Genomic DNA, 20,707 nt, shown 5'->3' on the forward strand with positions numbered 1-20,707 from the left:
CTTACTTACAGACTGGAAGAGCAATTTTTCCTTGCCTTGCTCTGCTAGGGAGTGTGATTTAGTCAAGGCTATGACTTTATTGATGTGAAGCACAGTTTATGATACAAAGTTAAAAGTAGATGACCATGCATATTGCATAATGTGTGGCTAAGCCTGCTTTCCAGTCAGTGGTAAAGGAGTGGAGAATCCTACTCTGTTCCTCACTCTTCTCCTTGAAGTCAGTAACAAGATGCATCATAAAACACGCTACAGAGATGTGCCACACCTTCTATTCTCTTCTTTTTGCAGGAGTGCCATTAAAATCTGAACCAATTGACACATACGGTAGGTCTTTGTGTACATTTATCTTATTATTAATTTTTTTTCCCTAAAATTGTTATTCTAAACTAAGCTTTTGTGTTCTACAGATACAGAATTTAAACGTACGTTATTTATCTTCCAGCATACAAAACCACTGCAGATGGATGGGTCATATATGAAGATAAGCTCTACTATATCAGCAAAGAACAGGTCTCCATGGAAAAAGCCCGAGAGTTTTGCAGGATGAATTCTGCAGACCTAGCTGTTGTTAATAGTAACAGTGAGAGAAGGTTCTTAAAGAGAGCGCTACAAGAAAATGTAAGAATCATTATAAACAGACAGTCTGTTTATAGAAATGCTTGTGACAATCTGCATGTAAAACTTGTCTCAGAAGTAGAGCCATCAGCATTTTCACTAGTGAAATCTCCCAAAATGCACCCTTTGATCCCATGGGATTTGGTCCCTCCTGCTCTGTGCTGTCTGTGCTGAGGCAGTGAGGCAAGCTGTTGGGAAGAGCAATGTGGGAAGGTACCATGTGCTGTCTTGGGAAGCAGCTGGTGTGAGGTCAATTTTAGACAGTGCTGCAGCCTTGGAGAGAGAATGAAAGCAGAATACCAGTTTCTGACTCAAGATCTGCTTCTTTCCTACCCTATCCGAAGGGCCCTCATTGCTGCAGGACTCAGCTCTGATGCCCCAGATAAAAACCTGACTTCTGTGTCTGAGCATATAAATACACTGCTGTGCTGAACTGCAAGCATGTGCTTTATTGCTGTCAACTTCAGTGACTGCTCTGTGAGCCCAATCAAGGGTGTATCCATTTCTGCTTGTTTTACTTCAAAGATTTTTTTTTTAAATTATAATAGTATCTTTCTGCTTTAGGAGCCATACTGGAGAAAGTCAAGTGCATACTTCATTGGTCTAAAAGTAAGCCTTGATAAAAAGTTTAGGTAAGTTAAGATGATCAGTGCAGCTTTTAACATGTAGAAAGAAATACAATATTTTATGTAGCTGGAGGTACTGAATATGCTATTTTCCAGGTCTGAAGGCAGTTCCACATACTTTGTACAAAGCAAAATGGAATAGTCCTAGGATATTCTGAAGTCCAATAGTTTTCACCAAAAATAAATAGGAAAAGAACCTTTTTTTCTTGAGTAAGCACTTACCCAAAGAAAGGCTTGGCAGCTCTACTCTCCATACATTCTTAATTTTCTTTCAAAGATTTGTCCCATAAATTGGAGTGATACTTCACTATGCTGAATTTTATACCTCTAAACATACACACTTAAAACATTCTCTCTGTCATAGGACCTAGCTTCCTTATGCTTTTTATCTATATGTCCTTCAGAGAGGTCCTTCAGAGGACAATGAGTACAAAAGCTGCTTCTGACAGAGATTGCTAAGGTAGTCTCTGCAAAATCCTGTTCCAGGAGAAAAGTCAGCAGAAGTTTACACTACAGAAACATTATCAAGTATTCTGAAAAAACCTGCACATAAATAAACTCAAAACTAAAGTAAAAGATACTGAAGAGCAGGACACACTGCTTATCTTCCCATCTGCTAGTTAGGACACACATGGGAGGTGAAAAAACATGCTTCTGATGTTGACCTGAAACAGATTAGAGGAGATCTGAATTTAACCTTTCTATTTTAATGCCACTGTTGAATGTCTGTAAATCACTAACAGAGTGTTAGTATGTAAAAGAGGAGTGGGGAGAGATAAGTTGATAGTGACTGGGTCAATACATGATTCTAACCTGATATAGTAGACAAATTAGGGAGATGTGGCATTCCTTGGGTTCAGTGAGCATCTCCTTTATTTAGATCAAGTGTATCAGCAGCAGCAAGAGGTAGATGAAGATGAAGAGCTGAATTTGTTTCCCACTTCAGGCTTACTGACCTAAATTCTGAAATATCAATTAAAATGCAATGCCAACCTCTCCTTCCTTCAGTAGGAATATATTAAAGTACAAAACATGTAAACATAAAGAAAAAATGTCAATTTTGATACTTCAGAAATGGTGGTTTTAAAGCTAACAGAATGTCCACAAGACTCAATAGAGTTTTTTCATCCTTGTTTGCATCTATGAAAACATCAGGAATGCTGAGACTGGGAAGAATAATATTAATTAGGGATACAATGAAATAAGTTAAATAAAATTTTAATATTTTTATCTGTATTATGTATTTTGACTAACTGAAAATGGTTTCTCTCATTAAATGATGTCATATCAATCCTGCCCGTTAACAAAAATGTGCTTGGTGTATTATTTTTCCTATTTTGCACCCAGAAATATTTTGCAGAAATTGCTTCAAATTAGAATAATCAGATAAAGAGAGGAAAATCTTTAACAGTCCTTCCAGTTTTAGCCAGTTCCCATTAATGCTCATGGATATTCTTATTTTTGAGATGTTAATTAGGAGTATCATCTCACAATTGAAGTGTATTATTAAATAACTATTTGCATTTATTTTCTTTAAGCTGGATAGATGGGACTCCAGTAACCTATGTGGCCTGGGCTCCTAATGAACCTAACTTTGCAAATAATGAGGAAAACTGTGTGGTAATGTTGTTAGGGCATGGTAAGTAACAAAGCAAAACTATTAGATTTTACTTGTCTCTGCTTCGATTATAACTGATGCTGCCAAACTTCTGCTGTCAACTGTCACACAGTCTTTGATAGCTGTTTTCTGTAATTGCTTTCCAGTCACAAATCAACACAATGCAGTAACTGTTTGCAGTCATGGGGACCACCAGTAGTGGAAGAGTCTATGTCCTTAGCATGGGGAGATTTCTGTATCATGTGTAATTTAATGCAGATGTCTCTCTCTGGATTTATAAGATTGATATTGCACCTTTTTACAGGGCTTTTCACTAATTCTTTCAGTAGAAAGTTGAATGGCCTGTCTTCTTTCCTCTGAACTTAAGAAAATACTTATAACAGCTACAGGAAATAAGGGAGTTGAAAATAGTCAACTTAAAGGAGTGTTTACAAGTACACTGAAATGTAAATTTCTTGCGAAGTGTAGGGCTAAGTTTTCCTCTTGGCTCTATTTCTGCAATGTAACTGAGGCTAATTGGAATTTAGTATCTAAATATTGATCTCTCAATTTATGTTTTATAAAGAGTTCATTCAGCAATCCCACCTGCAATTCTGCCTTTTTATGAAGACAGAAAGAACAAGATTCACTTTTCTAAACATAGACATATGGTCTGATTGAGATGCATCTTTCCTTTAGTTGTTGATTGAGAAAGGGACAGCTATCCCACCTTCCCCTCCATATCTACCAGTTCCACAGAGATGGTTCAGCATTCCTGGGCTTGTCTCAGACGATGCTGGAAAGTTACATGTGAAGAACTGAACTGGATGACAAGGGAAGCACTAAGATTGAGTTGGCAGTGTCTGAAGTCTCCCTATGGTCAAGTGGAGATCTCACCTCCACAGTCAGCACTGCCTGAGGAGCAGTTCAGTTTACTCAGGTGCAGTATTCAGGTACCTGTGTGTGGGTGATTGTAGCCACCTGCTGCGTTCTAGTTAGCCCATCTAACCGTGTGTTTCCCACAGAAACAGTGCCATATCTGTCAGCTCTCTAAAGGAACTTTGCTTAGCCTCTCAAACAGTGCTAAGCACCTCTGTTTAGACAAACGAATCCTGCCCTATCTCTCTATTGGCCATTACAGTAGCTTAGAAATCTTGACAATTGAAGTATTTTAATCTGCAAACCGAATCCCTAGCTAACATTCTATTAACTTGACATGTTGCTCCCCCCAGGAGAAGGCACATATTTCATAATGTATGTTTGAATACCATACTATGCCCTTAGATTGATCTGGTATTTCCTAAATCATCCATTTCTGATACATTTTCTTTTTAAAGCTGCTTGCTGGTATAGTTCCTCTGCTGCATGCAATGTGATGATGCCATAGCTCAAACAAATTATACATATATATACACCCATAAATAGGTATAGGCACTGTGGAGAGCCCTGAAAGAGTAGCAGAAGGGTCAGGAAGTTCAAATTAAGTACAAAGAGTGCTATATTACAGCTTGAGCTGTCTCATTTGAAGCTGCCATAGTTACTTTGTCTTCAGATCAAGCTGCAGCCTGAAATATAAAATAGAGAAATTTTGTTCTTCTTCTTCTAAAAATAAAAAAAAAAAGCTAAAAAAAGAGAGAAATTATTGTTACAAATACTGTAACATTTTTACTTGTTTATTCAATTTCTTTATTTCAGGCTTGTGGAATGACATAAACTGCGGCTCCTCCAATAAATTTATATGTGAGAAACATAACAGTTCTATTAATTCAACGTTTGCTTCACCACTGCCTCCTGGAGGATGTCCTGAAAGTTGGGTTTTCTTTGGCAACAAGGTGTGTCAACATGTATCTTCAGTAAATTGTGTAAAGGAATGTAACCGAAAAAAAAAATCTTGAAAAAACCCACATTTTTTTATGATTATAATACAAATCTGGAGAGTAATTATCTAGTCAGAACGTGTGACCTGAATGGCTAGGCTTTTTTGGAGCTGACTATATACTTTTAATTTTGTGGAGAAATACAGTAAAAATAGATGTATGCTAAATAGATTCCAGAGTGCATAGTTTGTGGTGGCTTAAAATACACTGTTACTGCTTTAGAAAACCTCTTCTCTCTTCTTTTATATATTTATGATAGAAATGGAAATTTGTAATGGTCAATGAGAGTTTCAGGTGGAAAGATTTGGAGAGAATGTATTTGAGCAATCCCTTTGGCTTGTACAGGGTTGACAAAGCTTTGAGTTCAGAAATATTATGCCAAACTACAATTGTTTTGAGTACAGCTTTTCATTCAGACATGGTCCGGAAGTCCTCATTGCTGTAACTGAAGAATTTGTACCAATTTGAGTTGAAGCTCTGTCTATAAAAGGTTGTTTTGTCTACTTTATGTAGATGTTATTGCATCCTCAAAATGTTAGGTCAATATGCCAGAGGATATTTTATAGCTTTGGCAGGATGAACAGTCGTAGCTACAGTCATTGGAAGCAGAACAAGGCACAGTAGAGATCATTCCCTGCAGCTGTGTCACTCAAAGCCAAATTTTCTTGATTTCAAATGATCCCTCTGTTATTGCAGGAAGAAGGCAGATGAAAATGTGAAAAGGGATTATATACTTGACCTCACTACAATAAGTTCAAATGATGTAGACTCCTGCATTACACCTTGTGCAGAGTGGGGTTGCCTGGGTAGACATACCGACTTTCTACTCTTGAGCTCTGTTACTTATCTTAGCCCTGATTTCTTTTAGGAGAAACGTACATCTCATATGTAATTGGTATTAGTCACATACTACAGTTCAATCTTTGCTAGTTTGAAAGATGTGCTTGCTTTTTTTTCTAGTGTTTCAAAGTATTTTCTTCCAATACAACAAGAAAGCTCATGTGGCATGATGCACGAGATGCTTGTATCAGTCTGGGAGGAAACCTGGCTACCATACCAAATGAACATGTACAAGGTATATGGGCTCTATTGAAAGAAAAATATATTAAGTTCTAGCTGAAGGATCTGCTATACTGTCCACTACAGAATATGGGATTAACTGCTGAAAATTGCTTATCTGCCATGTCAATTTATGGTTTGTTTTAAGTCCAAAGTGCAAAAGAATAGCTAAATTATTACATATAAGAAATAAAGTGTGTTTCTAGATCTTTCAATTGCTCAGTTTTCATGAAACTTCCTATGTGTTTTGAATGTGGTTCCACAGGTATCTCAAACTAATAGAAATCTGTATTTTCTGTCTCTCTCACTGGCAATATGATTTGCTGAAACACTACTTGTGTATACATGGTGGGGAAGGGATGCTTATCTAAATATTTAATTAAAAGGCAGATGGGCTCTTTAGTAGAAAATGTTATCCTTTTAATACAGGCCCAGTTCTGGGCATTTGCACATTTTCCTGGTTTTGGGGAAAGTAAGTCATGATGAGCTTTCCTTAATAAAAAAATCTTTGCTTCCCTTCAGCTTTCCTCTTCTATCATTTGAAGGATGCCACAACTGATGTTTGGATTGGGTTGAACGACATCAACAAGCAGTCCACATTTCTTTGGACGGATGGAAGCACTGTTTCCTACACCAACTGGGTTAATGGTGCCCCAGAACAGAAACAAAGCTACTTTGACTATTATGACTTTGAAAGTTTGACAGATGTCACTGTGGAGGTACAGGAAATTTAAGTAACCTGTATATCTTAGGCAGCTAGATGATTTTCTAAAAGAGAAGTTACAGCAGCAACAACAAGATGCTGAAACAAGTTTTTTTGTAAGCAAAATGGGGCTTAGCAAATCGTCTGATAAAGATTCCAAATACACCCAAAATATTTGGCAAAGTTTCTGAAGAAAAGGGGCTTCATGCCTTCCATCTGACCTGTTACAAAAGAGCAGTTCTGTAAAAGAAGCTGGGAGAGGTTTACATTACATCAGTTCCCCCACAAGCTGCATTATCACAAATTTTAAAGTTGCAACACCAAACACAGAAAAGTTATGATAAACCAAAATTAAGATTGTTCATTCAACAATAATGTCTGTGTATATGTACCATTCCTGGCTAATGTGTTCTCACACTGCTTTACTAGTTTCTGATGCTACAAATTGATATATTCAATGAACTTACTATTTCTCTGCTGAAATTCAATCTCTTTTCCAAAGGAGAGAGTTTCTGAGGAAATGATTGGCAGCTAGACACCCAAGACTTTTAACATCTACCATCAGTCAACTTTCTGATGACTAAAACTTATTTAAATCAGCATAAGGGAGAAACTTGGATTAAATGCTGAAAGACTGCCACGGCCAGACTTGAAATCAGGGGAGTAATAAAGGAAATATTGAAGCATTTAAACATAATGAAGTAAAGGAAATATTTGGTTGTTGCTAAAGATGTCTGATAGTCATAACTTGATAATGACTACAAAGCACCAGCAAAGAGTATCTGCTTTCTACAAGAGAGTCTGCTTCGATTAAATCCAGACTAGTACTTTTAATAATAGTTATTTTGTTTTTCTCCAAGCACATCTACATAATTGTAAATCAGAACTAAGAAGTTATATTATAGGTACCCTAGTCTTTTCTAAGTCATTAAAGGATTCTTAATAAAACTGGTAAGGTAGTTTTTAATTGACTTCTTTCAGACCTTGACTGGCACTGGTAAATGCCTGGTTCAAATTTAAGGGATCACTAATAAATACCAGTTCAAGCTGTTTGGCAAAAACCTAGGAATTTTGAACTAATTACATAGGTGTTCAATGAGCTTCTCTCCTCTCTGCTATTAGGCTTGCAGCAGCAGTACAAGAGCTTCAGCTCACCACCTCCTCATTGCCCTTTTAAATGCCTGTGTATCTTTCCCCCTCCTTCAGACAGATTGTGTGTTTGTCATGAAGTCAGATGGGAAATGGAGGGATGATAGCTGTGACAACGACAGAGGCTACATATGCCAGATGAATTCACGTGAGTTCTGTTCAACCCAGTCTCCTAACCAGAAAGAGTATCTTAGTTAGATAAGCTGAATAAACCAATGCGATTTCTTCCAGCTTTGTCTCATTCTTTCAGAACTCTACCACTCTTAAGGCAGTACTATGTTTAGAGTATAATTTGTTCCACAGAAAGTGCTGAAGAGGAATCACTGTCTTAACAGGGGTTTTGTACCTAATTATGAATAATACTAGATAATAATAATAAATGAAAATGAATTTCTTCTCTTTGAAATATGACGGTTATAGGCATCCTGTTTAAATGCATGTGCAAATCTGTGTTCTTACAGTGATCTTCCCATTCTCCTGGCTGTCTCTGAGCAGAGCACTTAATCCTCTCTTAACATTTCTACTGAATGCCATATGATGTCAATTAAAATGTACAGCTTCTTCAATGTGTCTTTATTGTAGAAGAATATTGTTATTTTTCTTACAACAAATGAGTAATGAATGTTGACTTTCCTCCTCTAGAAATGTAATTATAAAAATCCCAGTTGTCCAATCATATAATGGGAGTAGAGAAGGCAAAGCACAGATAGCAGAACAGTTTTGCCAAACATTCTTGCCTCAAATTTATTACAGCTTCAGAAAAAATTATTCCCTGACCCCTCACTTCAATTAACTCCCGCAGCCTGTTCACTCAGCACAGATAACTTGCTTGTGAGAGGACCCCTTCCCTGCACAGCAAATGTGTAGTTTTATGGAGGCATTTTTAATTTGCTTAATCTCAGTTACAGCTCTTCTGAATATACTTACGATCTCAAGGGTGGAAATACACATTGCCTAACTCAAACATGCAGGCAACATTCTGGTGCTCCTTACAGACAGGCCAACAACTCGGAGTCAGTAACGAGTGGCGATCAATTAACATCAGGCATCAGCGTCTCAGGTGGAGACTGCAGAGTACAACAGATAGTGACTTAAATGCCTTACCCTAAGTCCTCTCCACCAGTGATCTGAAATAGGTGTATACTCAGGCATCCAGATTTAGTCAAATATCTGAAAGCACAGAAGCTCAAATATCCAATTTAGGAGACAGTCTGGGCCAGTCAAATCATTAGCAAGCATACTCTCTACTTCATTTCATCTAGGATTTCACTCAGCTTATTACATTAATCAGTTTGATCCATGTTTTAAAAGTTTGGTTTGGATTGTTTTGTTAGTTTGTTTTGTTTTGTTTTGTTTTGCTTTTTAATTTAGGTGTTTTGTTTTGTTTTATTCATGAGTTTAAATAAAGATTTTGACTTACTGACTAGACCTTTTAACCAATTTTTTTTTTTTAGCTTCCATGATAGACAACAATATATTGTAAATTCATGCATTTAGTTTTTCTTCTGTAGTTCCCACAGAGCCTGAAGTACCAACAACAAACCCACCCTCTGGCTTTGCCCATTATGGTGGCAGTAGCTATTCAATCATTTCATCTGAAATGCAATGGGAAGAGGCCAGAAAAAATTGTCAAGACAAATCTGCAGAACTTGCCAGAATTTCAGATGCCTACATCCATTCATTCCTGTGGATCCAGATGTTGAAATATGGAAAACCCGTATGGATTGGTCTTCATAGCAATATGGTAAGTGCTAGATAGATGGGAGATGCGGGTGCTTGGTGAGCTCTCCTGCTCTTTATAGTCCTCTGGATGACCAGTCTATAACAGTGATGAAACAACTGTATCCTGCATGGCTTTACTGTGCAAATGCATAAAAATCTAGTGGTGCTGTTAGAGTTAGTCAAGGACTTTCACCCACCAAATGGGTTGAAGAATCACAGAAAAGGTTACACAAGAAGCAAAGGATGAAAGTAGAAAGTTCTAGAAACAATAAAAGAAATCAAGGCACAGACTGAGTCACAAACCAGAATGTGCAGCTGTCATAAAGTGCCTATTAGCTGTTCTGAAAGTCAAACTCCCTGCTATACAGAGGGCAACTTATAGCTATTATTATATTAATAAAAGTTATTATGAGTATTAGAGAGATATTTTAAAATTTAAGCTGGCTGTTTAATGTCAAGTAATCTTTATTCACCAAATAGCTCCCAGTTTTATTTTAAATAAAGCAGGGCAGAGGGGATGAATTCTCTGTAATTGCTTCTCTTGATATGGGATTTACTAAATGATCTAAGTTGGCCTCATCTGACTTTCTTGCCATGTTGTAAAAGTTTGTGTTACTGCAGAAAAACCCTCTCAAAAGCAATGCAGTGTTGAACACTGTTCATATGTAGTTCTCGTATAACTCGGAGGGACCAGTGACATTGCTTAGAACAGTGATTCTGATTTAAAAAAACAGCATTTTTTGCTGAAAAAATCAAATGAACATAGGATTTTATTTACACTATAACTATGTGTCAGAGCTTTTTATGTTAAAAAAATAAATATCTTAACAGAACTTCTTTGTTTTCAGACTGGTGGCTATTACAAATGGACCAATAACTGGAAAATCAGATACACGAAATGGGCAGCAGGGGAACCAAAGGAGAAAAATGCTTGTGTCTACCTGGATCTTGATGGTACTTGGAAAACAGCATCTTGCAATGAAAGCTACTCTTCAGTTTGCATGATATCAGATGGTAAGCAAAGGCATGTAACAATTTTAGAAACACACTCCTAATTCCACTCGTCTGCCTAATCCTAGAGACTTCACTCTAGCTCAAGCTAACCCTGCAGAGGAGTATGCTTCAGGGTAGCACCTACCTCCCTGCAGAATATGAATGTTTGTTGTTGTATGATGAATGAATTAAGGCACAAGAAAGGCTCTGGTGCAATGGATATGGCTGCACTGCTTTCATGTAGTCATAACTGTTTCCATAAGATGAAGTTCTATTTTATTATAGAATTGTAGAATATGCTGAGTTGAAAGGGACCCATCAGGATCATTGAGTCCAAATCCTAGATCTGCACAGGACAACCCAAGAATCACACCATGTGCCTGAGAGTGTTGTCCAAACCCTTCTTGAACTCTGTCAGGCTTTGTGCCCTTTCCAGTGCCCAACCACCCTCTGGGTGAAAAACCTTTTCCTGGTATCTAACCTAAACATCCCCTGACTCAGCTTCATGATGTTTCTTCAAATCCTGTCACTAGTCACAAGAGTGAAGACATCAGTGCCTGCCCCTCTGCTTCCCCTCGTGAGGATGGTGAAGACCCCAGTGAGGTCTCCCCTCAGTCTCCTCTTCTCCAGGCTGAACAAACCAAGTGACCTCAGCTGTTCCTCATAAGGTTTCCTCTCCAGACCCTTCACCATCCTTGTGGCCCTCCTTTAGATGCTCTCTAATAGCTTAATTTTTTTTTTGCTCCTTCTGAGATGTGACCATAAATCACACAAGTCTGTGTGTGATATAAGTAAGTGCTGGGAATGTGCACTGACTATGTGGACTGCAGGAACTGGGAAAGTTCACACACAGGTGTCACTGAGCCAAAATGCAGGCAAGAGTTTCACTTCCATTCACTAGTACAGTGCTGATACAGGTGCAAGAGACTTGGGAATGTGAATGATATTTCAACTCTTTGCAGATGTATGCAGAGGCATGTTTGTTTCTAGATTTTGTAGAATTGTGTCATTTTCCCTCTAGGTTTTAAGGCTACATAATATAGTCTCTTGCTGATGTGAGATTCATAATAGATTTTGCTACTTGAAAGTGACTTCTGAATTAAACTTTCTACCCATACATTTCATTTGCATATGCCATGCAAGAACCACAGATCCATCAAAATGGGGTTGCACCCATGATCAGAAACAGTCTAATTTGGCAGAGGCATGCTCCACTGATAGCTTTTTTTTGTATAAAGTGACAACATGCAGAGACCAGGCAGCCAAACACCATGAGACTGTGGCATTAATGATTCATTAGCCTATAGCAGCTTTCTATGTTGTGATAACACAAATTTGAGATCTACATCATCCCTCAGGGTTTGTGTTCCTCACAGTGTTGCCAAGGCAGTTAGTTAGATATTGCAGGATGCAATTTGATTCCTTGTCCTAAGAAATGTGATTGGAGAAATAAGATATTTCGCATTTTTACTGCTTGGCTCTCCCCATTGTCTGAACTAGGGGAATGTAGGAAGAGACAAGAGTATAGGTCCAGATAGCTAAAGCTGGGTGAGAGAAATCCCACTGTATTTACACGCTTATCATGGAATCATAGATGATTCATAATGCAATACTAATTTCATACCATATGACTTCTTTAGAGATGGCTCCTACTGATCCTGCTCAGCTGCCTGGAGACTGCTCTGAAGGAGATGAACTCCAGGCTTGGATCCCTTTCCGTGGTCACTGCTACTACTTTGAAGCATCAGCTGAGAGAAGCTGGGCGCTGGCCTCCCTTGAGTGTGCTCGGTTAGGTGAGAGCCTTCATTATCAAATAATAAGATTTGTACAAAAGTTCACACAAAACTCATGTAAAAATATAAAAACATTGATTTAAAAAAATACATTTGAAATAATTTATTTATCTACTAAGCTATTGTAAATCTGGCACAATGAAAATAAACTGACACAAGTGACTTTGTGTGGCCTTCTGTCCTCTCAGGGGCTGCAGCTTTCCCGGGTGTAGACTTCCCCATCAGCCCCTGGCTTCTGGGCATCCTGGAGGCAGCTGTGAGGTGCTACAGACACTGAGCACCTCCAGGTCACTGCCCTCTGAAAGGAGCAATGGAGAGACCAACAGTCTAGCATGCATAACACTGTTGAAAGCTACTGTTTGTGCAGACTTGAAAGCGAAGGTCAGTCCAGTAGTTGCTCATGTAGGTTATGGTTATTTACCTGCTAATGCCTTTCAGATGCTACCTTGGTTTCAGTAGAAAACATGGATGAATCCGACTTTCTGATCCATGCAATTCAGCCACTTGGAAATAAAGAAGGAGGCTTCTGGATAGGACTTTACCAAAATGTGGATGGTAATGTCTAACTTTCAATATTTAGTGGACATGTGCTTTGCTAATATGAGAAAATTGAGGATTACTGTACTACAAAAAATGATATGGCTTTCTGCTGAAAAATGTCCTGCTATAGATCTTTGAGTCAATTGCTGAGCTGAGGAGTTAAAATATTAATGAGATAAATTGTAAGTTTTTGGGTTTTCTACTTCCTATGTTTCTCTGTAGATCAGTGGTTGTGGCTAGATAATGCTGCACTGGACTTTGTTAACTGGGAGGAGAAAGAATTTGATGTGGAGCATCGGTGCGTTGAAATAACTGCACCATCTGGTTATTGGGACAACAGTGATTGCTCTTCTGAGAAAGGATTTATCTGCAAAAAACCCAAAGGTAAGTCCTCAGTGAGTCAGCCCTTAGTGACAGAGCAGATCTGTTTACTAGTAACTGTTACAGCCCTCCACCACGTGTCTGGAAGTAAATTCTGGAAGCTTTGTTTGGCGTATCCCACTTCTCTAACCATTTGTAGTTGCCTGTTTTTGCAGACTGCAAGCTCTTCATGTCACTGTCTGCATTCATATGGGAATAGGGTAACACCCTGTATGTACTCTAAGTTGAGAATGAGACTTTCAGAAACTAATAAAGGCATTGATATGGCATCACTCAAACACCTGTGCAAGGGTATGACTCTTGCAAGAACTATGTGTTGTAGCAGTTGTTATACTCTTGCAGGGAGGAATTACTGTGAATAAACAATTTTCCTCTCCCAGCTTGTTATTCTCAAAAGTGATATTACTATCCAATGTCACAAACTGGCTTCATGTTGGCCCTGGCTCAGCAACCTATAAGTAAAGTTAAATAAGTAGTAATGCCTCAGGGATACTGAAAGGTCATCTGTATTGCAATAATTCCCTTCTAAATGAAAACTTCAAGTCAATACAGAAGCTGTCTTACCAACATTTCTGGAAAATTTCATGCAATACTGTATATGACAGTCTAATATTCCAGAGGTAAAACACTACATGTTATATTCCCAAGTGGAGATACAAAGGAAGTAATTGTCTGAAAGAAAGCACTATCATTCCATTCTCTTCAGTTAGGTATTAAAAATCAATCTGTCTTACCTAAAAAATGGTAGGTTTAAATCTTTAAACCTTTCTACTTTCTTTTGTAGTAGCTGTGAGATCAGGTTTAATTCTCCAACTTTTGCATTTTGTATTGTCCCCATTAAATCGTGAGGAACATCTCTGTCCTATGCCAAAATCACATTTCCTGTGTAAAGGCCATTTTAAGATTCCTTTATTCAGATGGAAAGTTGAAAGGACCTGATTTCAATACTAAAGACATCTCAAGACACAGTGGTTCATGGAAAAATAACTGAAAATTTTGTGTTAGTGTTTACTCATTTTTCAGTGCAGTTTTTAATTAGAAAAACAAACTGAAATGTCACCAAGAAACTGTCATATCCCATGCATTGTTAATTTCTGTGCTTAAATCAGCACATGCCCATGGCAGTCAATTCGTTAATCCCTAGTAAAGATTTACTAAAAACATCCAAATTATATTCCATCATATTCCATTCTAGATAGTACTAAAATAATAAAGCAGCTTTAAAATCCATCCATTGAATCATAAGGTGCAGAATCCTGGTAGACATGCAGATATTCCTAAAATATGCTATGTAAAATTAATCTCCGGAGTGGTACATCATGTTCCTAGTACATTAAAATTAATGTTTCAGGAAAAATATGAAAAGGTATTTTTGAATGAACATAGAAAAGAGTCAGTATTTGAATGTTGGTAGATATAAAAACAATATAAAGTTTTAAAAGAATGAATATTAATAGTTTGGTAATGTTAAGTAGGAAGGTAAAAACCTTAGAAATGTATTTTTTGCCTCATTTATGTTGTCTTTTATAGAAACAATATATGTTATTAATGCAATGGTGTACTTCAGGGGGTTTTGTTCCTGTACTATTTTAGCAAAACAGTCAAACTTACGAATTCTAATAAAGTTTCATATAATTTCTCTCTGATATTCATTGAAGTCGAGCCAAGCAGGAGTCCTATACAGCAAAAAGGTAAGAGCTTTCATAAGAAAATTAACAAAAATCTAAATACAAGAAGAGCTTGAGTTTTCCCAAATCACAGTCTTTTGGACAATAAGTCCTACTGAGAGGGATGCATGATTAGCAGTCATGCAGGGTAATTCCATGATGCCTTTTACATTCACAAGAGCTCTCAGATGTTCCTGGTCAACTGTACTGCCGCAGGGCTGACCCTGAGCTGACAACCTCAGCAGTGACCCAGCTTGTGACTGAGAACAGCTACAGAGTGCTTTAACTAACCTGTTAAAAACTATGTAGATGTACATGCAAATTTCTTCCATAGGTATTATTGTAAATAATGTAACAGAAATATATTGTAAAACTAATTTCCAAATAATTAGCATCCTATATCCAACAAAAGCATACATTTTCATTAAATTCTTACAAGCATCCACTGCATGCATTGTATGTCACTGTAATCCAGATCTACTAAAACCATCTTAGCTTTAGGAACAGAGACCTGGCTACTGATCAGTGACAATTCAGGGCTCAGATTTACAGCCTTCAAGTTCAGACAGGAGAGCCGATCTTCTCCATGTTTTTCATGTTGTATGTAGAACAAAAATTACTATGGTCTCTCACAGTTATATGGATTCATTTCAGGCAAGGAAGAGAATGAAGAGACTCACCCACCTGTTCATGTCTCTGTTTGGTTGCTCATTTTCTTGGCTATTTTAACTCTCCTTGGAGCTGGCATGTCAGCCTATTTCTACAAAAGAAAAAGACAAAACCACCTATCAACAGATCCTGGCAATGAGACGTTATAAAAATGATGTGTCAGTGACTGAAGAATTGGTGAGAATGGGTCCTGTGGCATGTACCAATTCAGAGAAGCGAGTTACTTGCTGAAACTAAAGGATATATCTGTTAAAAGTCTCTAGTGAGACCCTTAAATGAGATCTACTGTAATCTTAAACTAAATCCCTTTTCTCTTTTTGCACTAGCTGATTCTTTTCTATCATGCATATTTTACAAAATCAGAATTATGTATTGATGTTGTAATTTTTGAACAGTCAAATTCTCAAGTGCCTTCTTAAAGACACTAATGCAAAAAAACTTGTAAAAAACAAATACATGAAAAAAGACTATAAAAGTCAACTAGAGAGAATGAAAGTCCAGTCTGAATGCTATTTAGAACTGTATTCCCATGATTTTGTGGACACTGGCAAGAACTCAAAAATTGAATTCATTTTGCCCCACAAAATTCACTACATCAGACCAACCCTTTTATTGTTCCTTATGGCTGCATCCTATTACACTTACAAAACAGTACTTCATATACTTATCTCAAATATCTTTGGGATAGAAAACCTTGTCATTTTCATTTTCTGAAAATACAGAGGAAAATACAGTACATGGTAGCAAAGGATATTAAGCTCAGGTGTAGGCTTTAACCTTTTTTTCAATCCAATAATATGATTGTTTTTATAATGTTCACTAATATGAATTAAAATACTCTCACCCTTGTTCTTGCTTCTTTTTGTTAATTCTTTGAAATAAATAAATAAAATTTTTATTAGTATAATTTTCAGCTTCAGCATTCCCTGTGAATCAAGTGAGGGGAAAGGGGAAGGGAGGTGCTCCTGTTAGCGCAGTAACTCTTTTGTCAGTAACAAGGAGGGCTTCTCTCCCCACCACTTTGAATTCAGCTTGAATAAGCATCAAGTGGCCATTTTTAAATGTGAGAAAAGGGAACTGAAAACTAAGGAATGAAACAGATGATTCTGTACTAGGAATCTGCAAGACGACTAAGTTTAAGATGTCAGAAAAACAGTGGAAAGCAGTACAAAGTAGCTTTTAAGTGAGCTGCAAATACAATTCAGACACTAAACACTTTATGGGAAAGAGTAATTAACACATAGCCCCAAGAAACTTCTTGCCTTCCCCAGGCAGCACAGGGTCTACTGAGCAAGTTGAAAAGTTAAAAAACAAACAAACAAAAAAAAGAAAGAAAGAAAGAAAGAAAAAGTAATGAAGATGCTTTTTTTAGGCACTGAAATCCTGTTTTCTTGGTGTAAATGCAGACAAGAATGTAGCACATTGGTGAGAACAGGTTACTGCACAAGAGTTATGCAGCACACAGGACACTGATCCCGAAAGGTTTGTAATCAGCATCAACCTGGTCGGTCATGTGAAAGGAACAGTTCTGGATTCCTCTTGTAGCCTTCCCCAGTGTCTGCACTAAACTCCCCCATCACTGTAGCCCTGGGGGGAATTGTCACAAGCACCCGTTTAAAGGAGAAGGGGGAAAAACCAGGACCATATTGAGGCTGGTACTTTGCTTTTCAGGTATTTTCCTTGGGATCCCCTTTGTCAGAGCTATTTCATTTTGTTATTTCAAATGTATCTGAAATATGGCTACTCTTGCAAGCCTTCCTCACGCTAAGCCCTCCCTGGCTGTCACCTGCAAATAGAATAGTTATTATTAAACAATTTATTCAATTCCTACTTTTCCTGTAATCTAGACTTTTTTTTTCCCCAGAAATTGTTTTTCTCTCTCACTACTTTCTACAGCCAAGTCAACAAATTTATCCAGTTCTTGCAACAATTTTCCCCAACACCTTAAAAATAAAGCCAAAGATAGTTGCTGCTCCTATGACATCTACTCTTCAGCTTCTATATATATATCTCCCTACTGACTATTTCACTTCTCGATTTTATTTCATTATCACAACTTCTTTTAATTTCACTTATATAAATAAACAGAAGGAACAGCAGGACTTATCTGCATGTGAACTTTCACCAGTGTGGCTTTGCAACATAGTTGTACAAGAATTGCCATGCCAATATGAGTCTTCAGATAAGCACTTTGCTCACAGATTAAAAGGAGTTTTCCCAATATAGCTTGTGTTTGTCTTTGAACAGCCTCATTAGGAATTTCTCAGATAGATAAACACATCCTTTGGCTTGATAAAAGTATTAAAGTGTTCCAGGTAAAAGTTTCCCTTCTGTTATAGGGAGGCTTACCACCATCCTACAGCTTGAAGATAATTTCTTTCAGGTCTTTGACAAGCAGTTATGAACAGCCCAGCCCCAAACTGGGATCAAAGCAATCAGTGTGACAGTGAAAAAATAGCAAATTTAGCCTCAAAGTGAGCAAGAAGTCATAAAGCACTAAATACTGCAGATCCTGTAAAATTTGCCCTTTATTCTAGATATGTAGAGCTGTGACATTATAGCAACATACTGAATTACCAGGGTTTCATCTCCCTTTGTTTCTGAGATGTAAGGGTTAAATCAGAGACAGAGGTTTTTAATCAATGATATTTCACTGCAGGTTTCTTGTCACCAATTCTCAAGTTGCTTTTCCAGGTCTGTCCTGTGTAGCACCTCAGCAACCTACCCGTATATAATACTAGCAATGTCACGGAAGAAGACAAATATCACCACCTCCAGTTACAAGGACAGAGACTTCAGTTTTGGAAGGAACTCTCTCTTCAAAAAGAAGTGTTTACAATATGCCCTAGAGTTATTTCAAAATACCATGTGACAGGACATTTCCTTATTTAGAGTACAGAGCTTTATCCATCAACCCTTTGGCACAGAGAAGGACTCGTTTCTATCCTCATTGAGAAGGATTTTTATTTATTGACAATTTTATAGTCCAACTTTTAGATGAATGAGAAGCAAGCTATCTTTGCAATGAGTTTCTCCAGGTTTCTAGTTTTTCTTTCCCTCATGCATGGTTCATTACAGTTATCAGGTAAGTTTCCTGTTGTTTTTGAGCTAAATAGATATGAAAATGATTTTTCTTGGGAAGCTTGACAGTTTTAATGCATAGATTTTTCATTTTGTACTTGTTATAAGATTTGATACATAATCTAAATAGTATATTGGGTATTATCCTGGCAGTTCTTGATTCACAGAATAAGAGGGGAGGAGTAGGGATGTTGGAGAAAATGGAGGTAATAAGAGCAGGATCTTTAAACTGGAATTTCTTTCTGTAGAAATATTCAATCAGATGGCACTATGTGGGATGGCAAGGAGAGATGAGGAAGCAGGGAGCTTTTTCTGTTTACCATCTCATCACACCTCTCATTGGTGCAGTAAACAATCAAGGGGTTTTAGAGCCATGTTTTCATGATAGCTGGGTAAGTTTCTCTTTCTGCCCCACGACATGAGGTATGAGAAGGAAGATCTGGCTCCTCCCCTCTACTCTGACCAAATTAGAAGAATAGCTCTAGTCTGAAGATGTATAACACTCTTCGGTTATAGCTATAGAGAGACATGGTAAAGCACTAATGTATGTAGAACTGAGTGAAGGAATGAGATTTTGTGAATTTGAGACTGAGAGCGTATATCAGAAATTTCAGGATAAAAGAACAATCCCATGATACTCTGATAGTTTAAAAATATGAAGCACTGTTAACCTTAAAGAATCTGAGTTCAGGGTGAATATGCAAGACCTCTCAAGTGCAGAAATGTTACAACTGAAATTTTTACTGCGTAAATATGCTCATGACTACCTGATCTGTATTCTCTCTGATCAGTTATCCTTTTTCTTTAAACAGTTAATGAATAGATGTAGTAATAGATTGAGCCATGCAGAAAACAACAATGCAGTTCACTCGTTGTCTCAGTTCTACTTGAAGTTTTTCTGTCTTCAGGAACAACAACGTATCTGCAACTTACCACAGAATTTGACTTGCCTACAAGGTGTATATATCAAGTTCTAAACACAGTATATAAACACCTGATTTTACTAAAAGATTTTATTTATAATCTCTAGCTACATCAGGGAGGAAATTATAATAAAAATTAATTAAAAAAATGTGTGACCTCTCAGTTTAGATAGACAGATATACTGATAGATAGATCCATTACCAGGAAGTCAGATTTATGATTTTATTATTATTTTCATAGCCCTATTATTATTTTCTTAACCTTTTCTTCCCACTAGATATGTTTACATTAAAAGGAAATGCCAATGGAAAGCCCTGTGTATTCCCTTTCAAATACAAAGGCAAACAGTACAACGAGTGCACAGATGCTGGTAGGACAGATGGCTGGCTATGGTGTGCAACAACTGCAGATTTTGATGCTGATAAACTTTATGGATTTTGCCCACTAATAAGTAAGTCCTGCATACCATGTTAGAGTAATCTATGGTTCATCTACACACTTTCCTCCTATGACTTCACCCTGGAATCTCATTTTCCCAATCAACAGATACATCTGGTTTACCTAGTTTTGCATTTTAAGTATGAAAAAATTAAAAAACAAATCTTGGAAAAAAATTCACTCCTGTATAAAAACCTAGAAATTTAAAATAATGTTTTAAATTTCAAAAGCATTACACATTTTTAAAAATTGATGCCTAGACTAATTTCATTTTTTTCTGATGCTTACAGTTAACAGTGTGCATCTTTAGATATTTTGCATCATTACACACTTAATTTTCTTTCAGTTGGTGCGATGTGAATCTACTAGAATAGTGCTCTATGTCACTTCTTCTTCCAGATGACACAGAAAGATTTTGGATGGAGGATGTTTCAACTGGCATTCACTATCAGATAAATTCAGAATCAGCTCTAACATGGCACCAGGCAAGGAAAAGCTGTCAGCAGCAAAATGCAGAACTACTAAGCATCACAGAGATTCAGGAGCAAGCATATATAAGAGGTAAAAAGATAGAGAACAAGACCTTAAAATGCTGTGATAAAGTTGACTACTTGGTCATCTGTCTCAGCAAAGACAGGGTGTCAGGAGTGCTTCAGCAGCCACCAGAAGGGGGATGGTCTGAACCGCCCTTCCACCAGGTGGTGGGTTTTTTATGAAAGGTTGGTCACAAACCTCTGTGCGGGGGAAGAGGCCCCATCCCAGCTTTGTGCTCCAGATGGGAGCTCCTGCACCTTCTGCAGTCTGTCCTAGGGGAGGGTTTCTTCTGCTCACCTCTGTGCAAAGGCACTCATTCCTCAGCAGGGCTATGGAGGA

The 20,707-nt window shown here is 37.5% G+C and overlaps 2 protein-coding genes across 2 annotated transcripts in view; both read left to right on the plus strand.

Annotated features, from left to right (window-relative positions):
* Nucleotides 1–16,223, plus strand: part of LOC103763380 (macrophage mannose receptor 1) — a gene marked incomplete at its 5' end in the record, with an annotated part of 30,867 nt that extends 14,644 nt beyond the window's left edge. Inside the window, 15 exons of the mRNA XM_029961980.1 lie at nt 289–324; nt 443–618; nt 1,180–1,247; nt 2,780–2,880; nt 4,534–4,670; nt 5,676–5,790; nt 6,297–6,493; nt 7,684–7,774; nt 9,138–9,370; nt 10,197–10,362; nt 11,982–12,134; nt 12,573–12,689; nt 12,897–13,058; nt 14,714–14,746; nt 15,377–16,223. Of these exons, the coding sequence (XP_029817840.1) occupies nt 289–324; nt 443–618; nt 1,180–1,247; nt 2,780–2,880; nt 4,534–4,670; nt 5,676–5,790; nt 6,297–6,493; nt 7,684–7,774; nt 9,138–9,370; nt 10,197–10,362; nt 11,982–12,134; nt 12,573–12,689; nt 12,897–13,058; nt 14,714–14,746; nt 15,377–15,540 (1,949 nt within the window). The remainder of the gene's footprint in view (nt 1–288; nt 325–442; nt 619–1,179; nt 1,248–2,779; nt 2,881–4,533; nt 4,671–5,675; nt 5,791–6,296; nt 6,494–7,683; nt 7,775–9,137; nt 9,371–10,196; nt 10,363–11,981; nt 12,135–12,572; nt 12,690–12,896; nt 13,059–14,713; nt 14,747–15,376) is intronic.
* Nucleotides 16,224–18,312: 2,089 nt separating this feature from the next.
* Nucleotides 18,313–20,707, plus strand: part of LOC103763379 (macrophage mannose receptor 1) — a 30,658-nt gene continuing 28,263 nt past the window's right edge. The window contains exons 1-3 of the mRNA XM_018075453.2: nt 18,313–18,476; nt 19,674–19,847; nt 20,234–20,395. Coding sequence (XP_017930942.2) covers nt 18,389–18,476; nt 19,674–19,847; nt 20,234–20,395 — 424 coding nt within the window. The 5' untranslated portion in view covers nt 18,313–18,388. The remainder of the gene's footprint in view (nt 18,477–19,673; nt 19,848–20,233; nt 20,396–20,707) is intronic.

This window comes from Manacus vitellinus, unplaced genomic scaffold (genome assembly GCF_001715985.3).
Source record: "Manacus vitellinus isolate BGI_N305 unplaced genomic scaffold, ASM171598v3 scaffold_3_pilon, whole genome shotgun sequence".
NCBI lineage: Eukaryota > Metazoa > Chordata > Aves > Passeriformes > Pipridae > Manacus > Manacus vitellinus.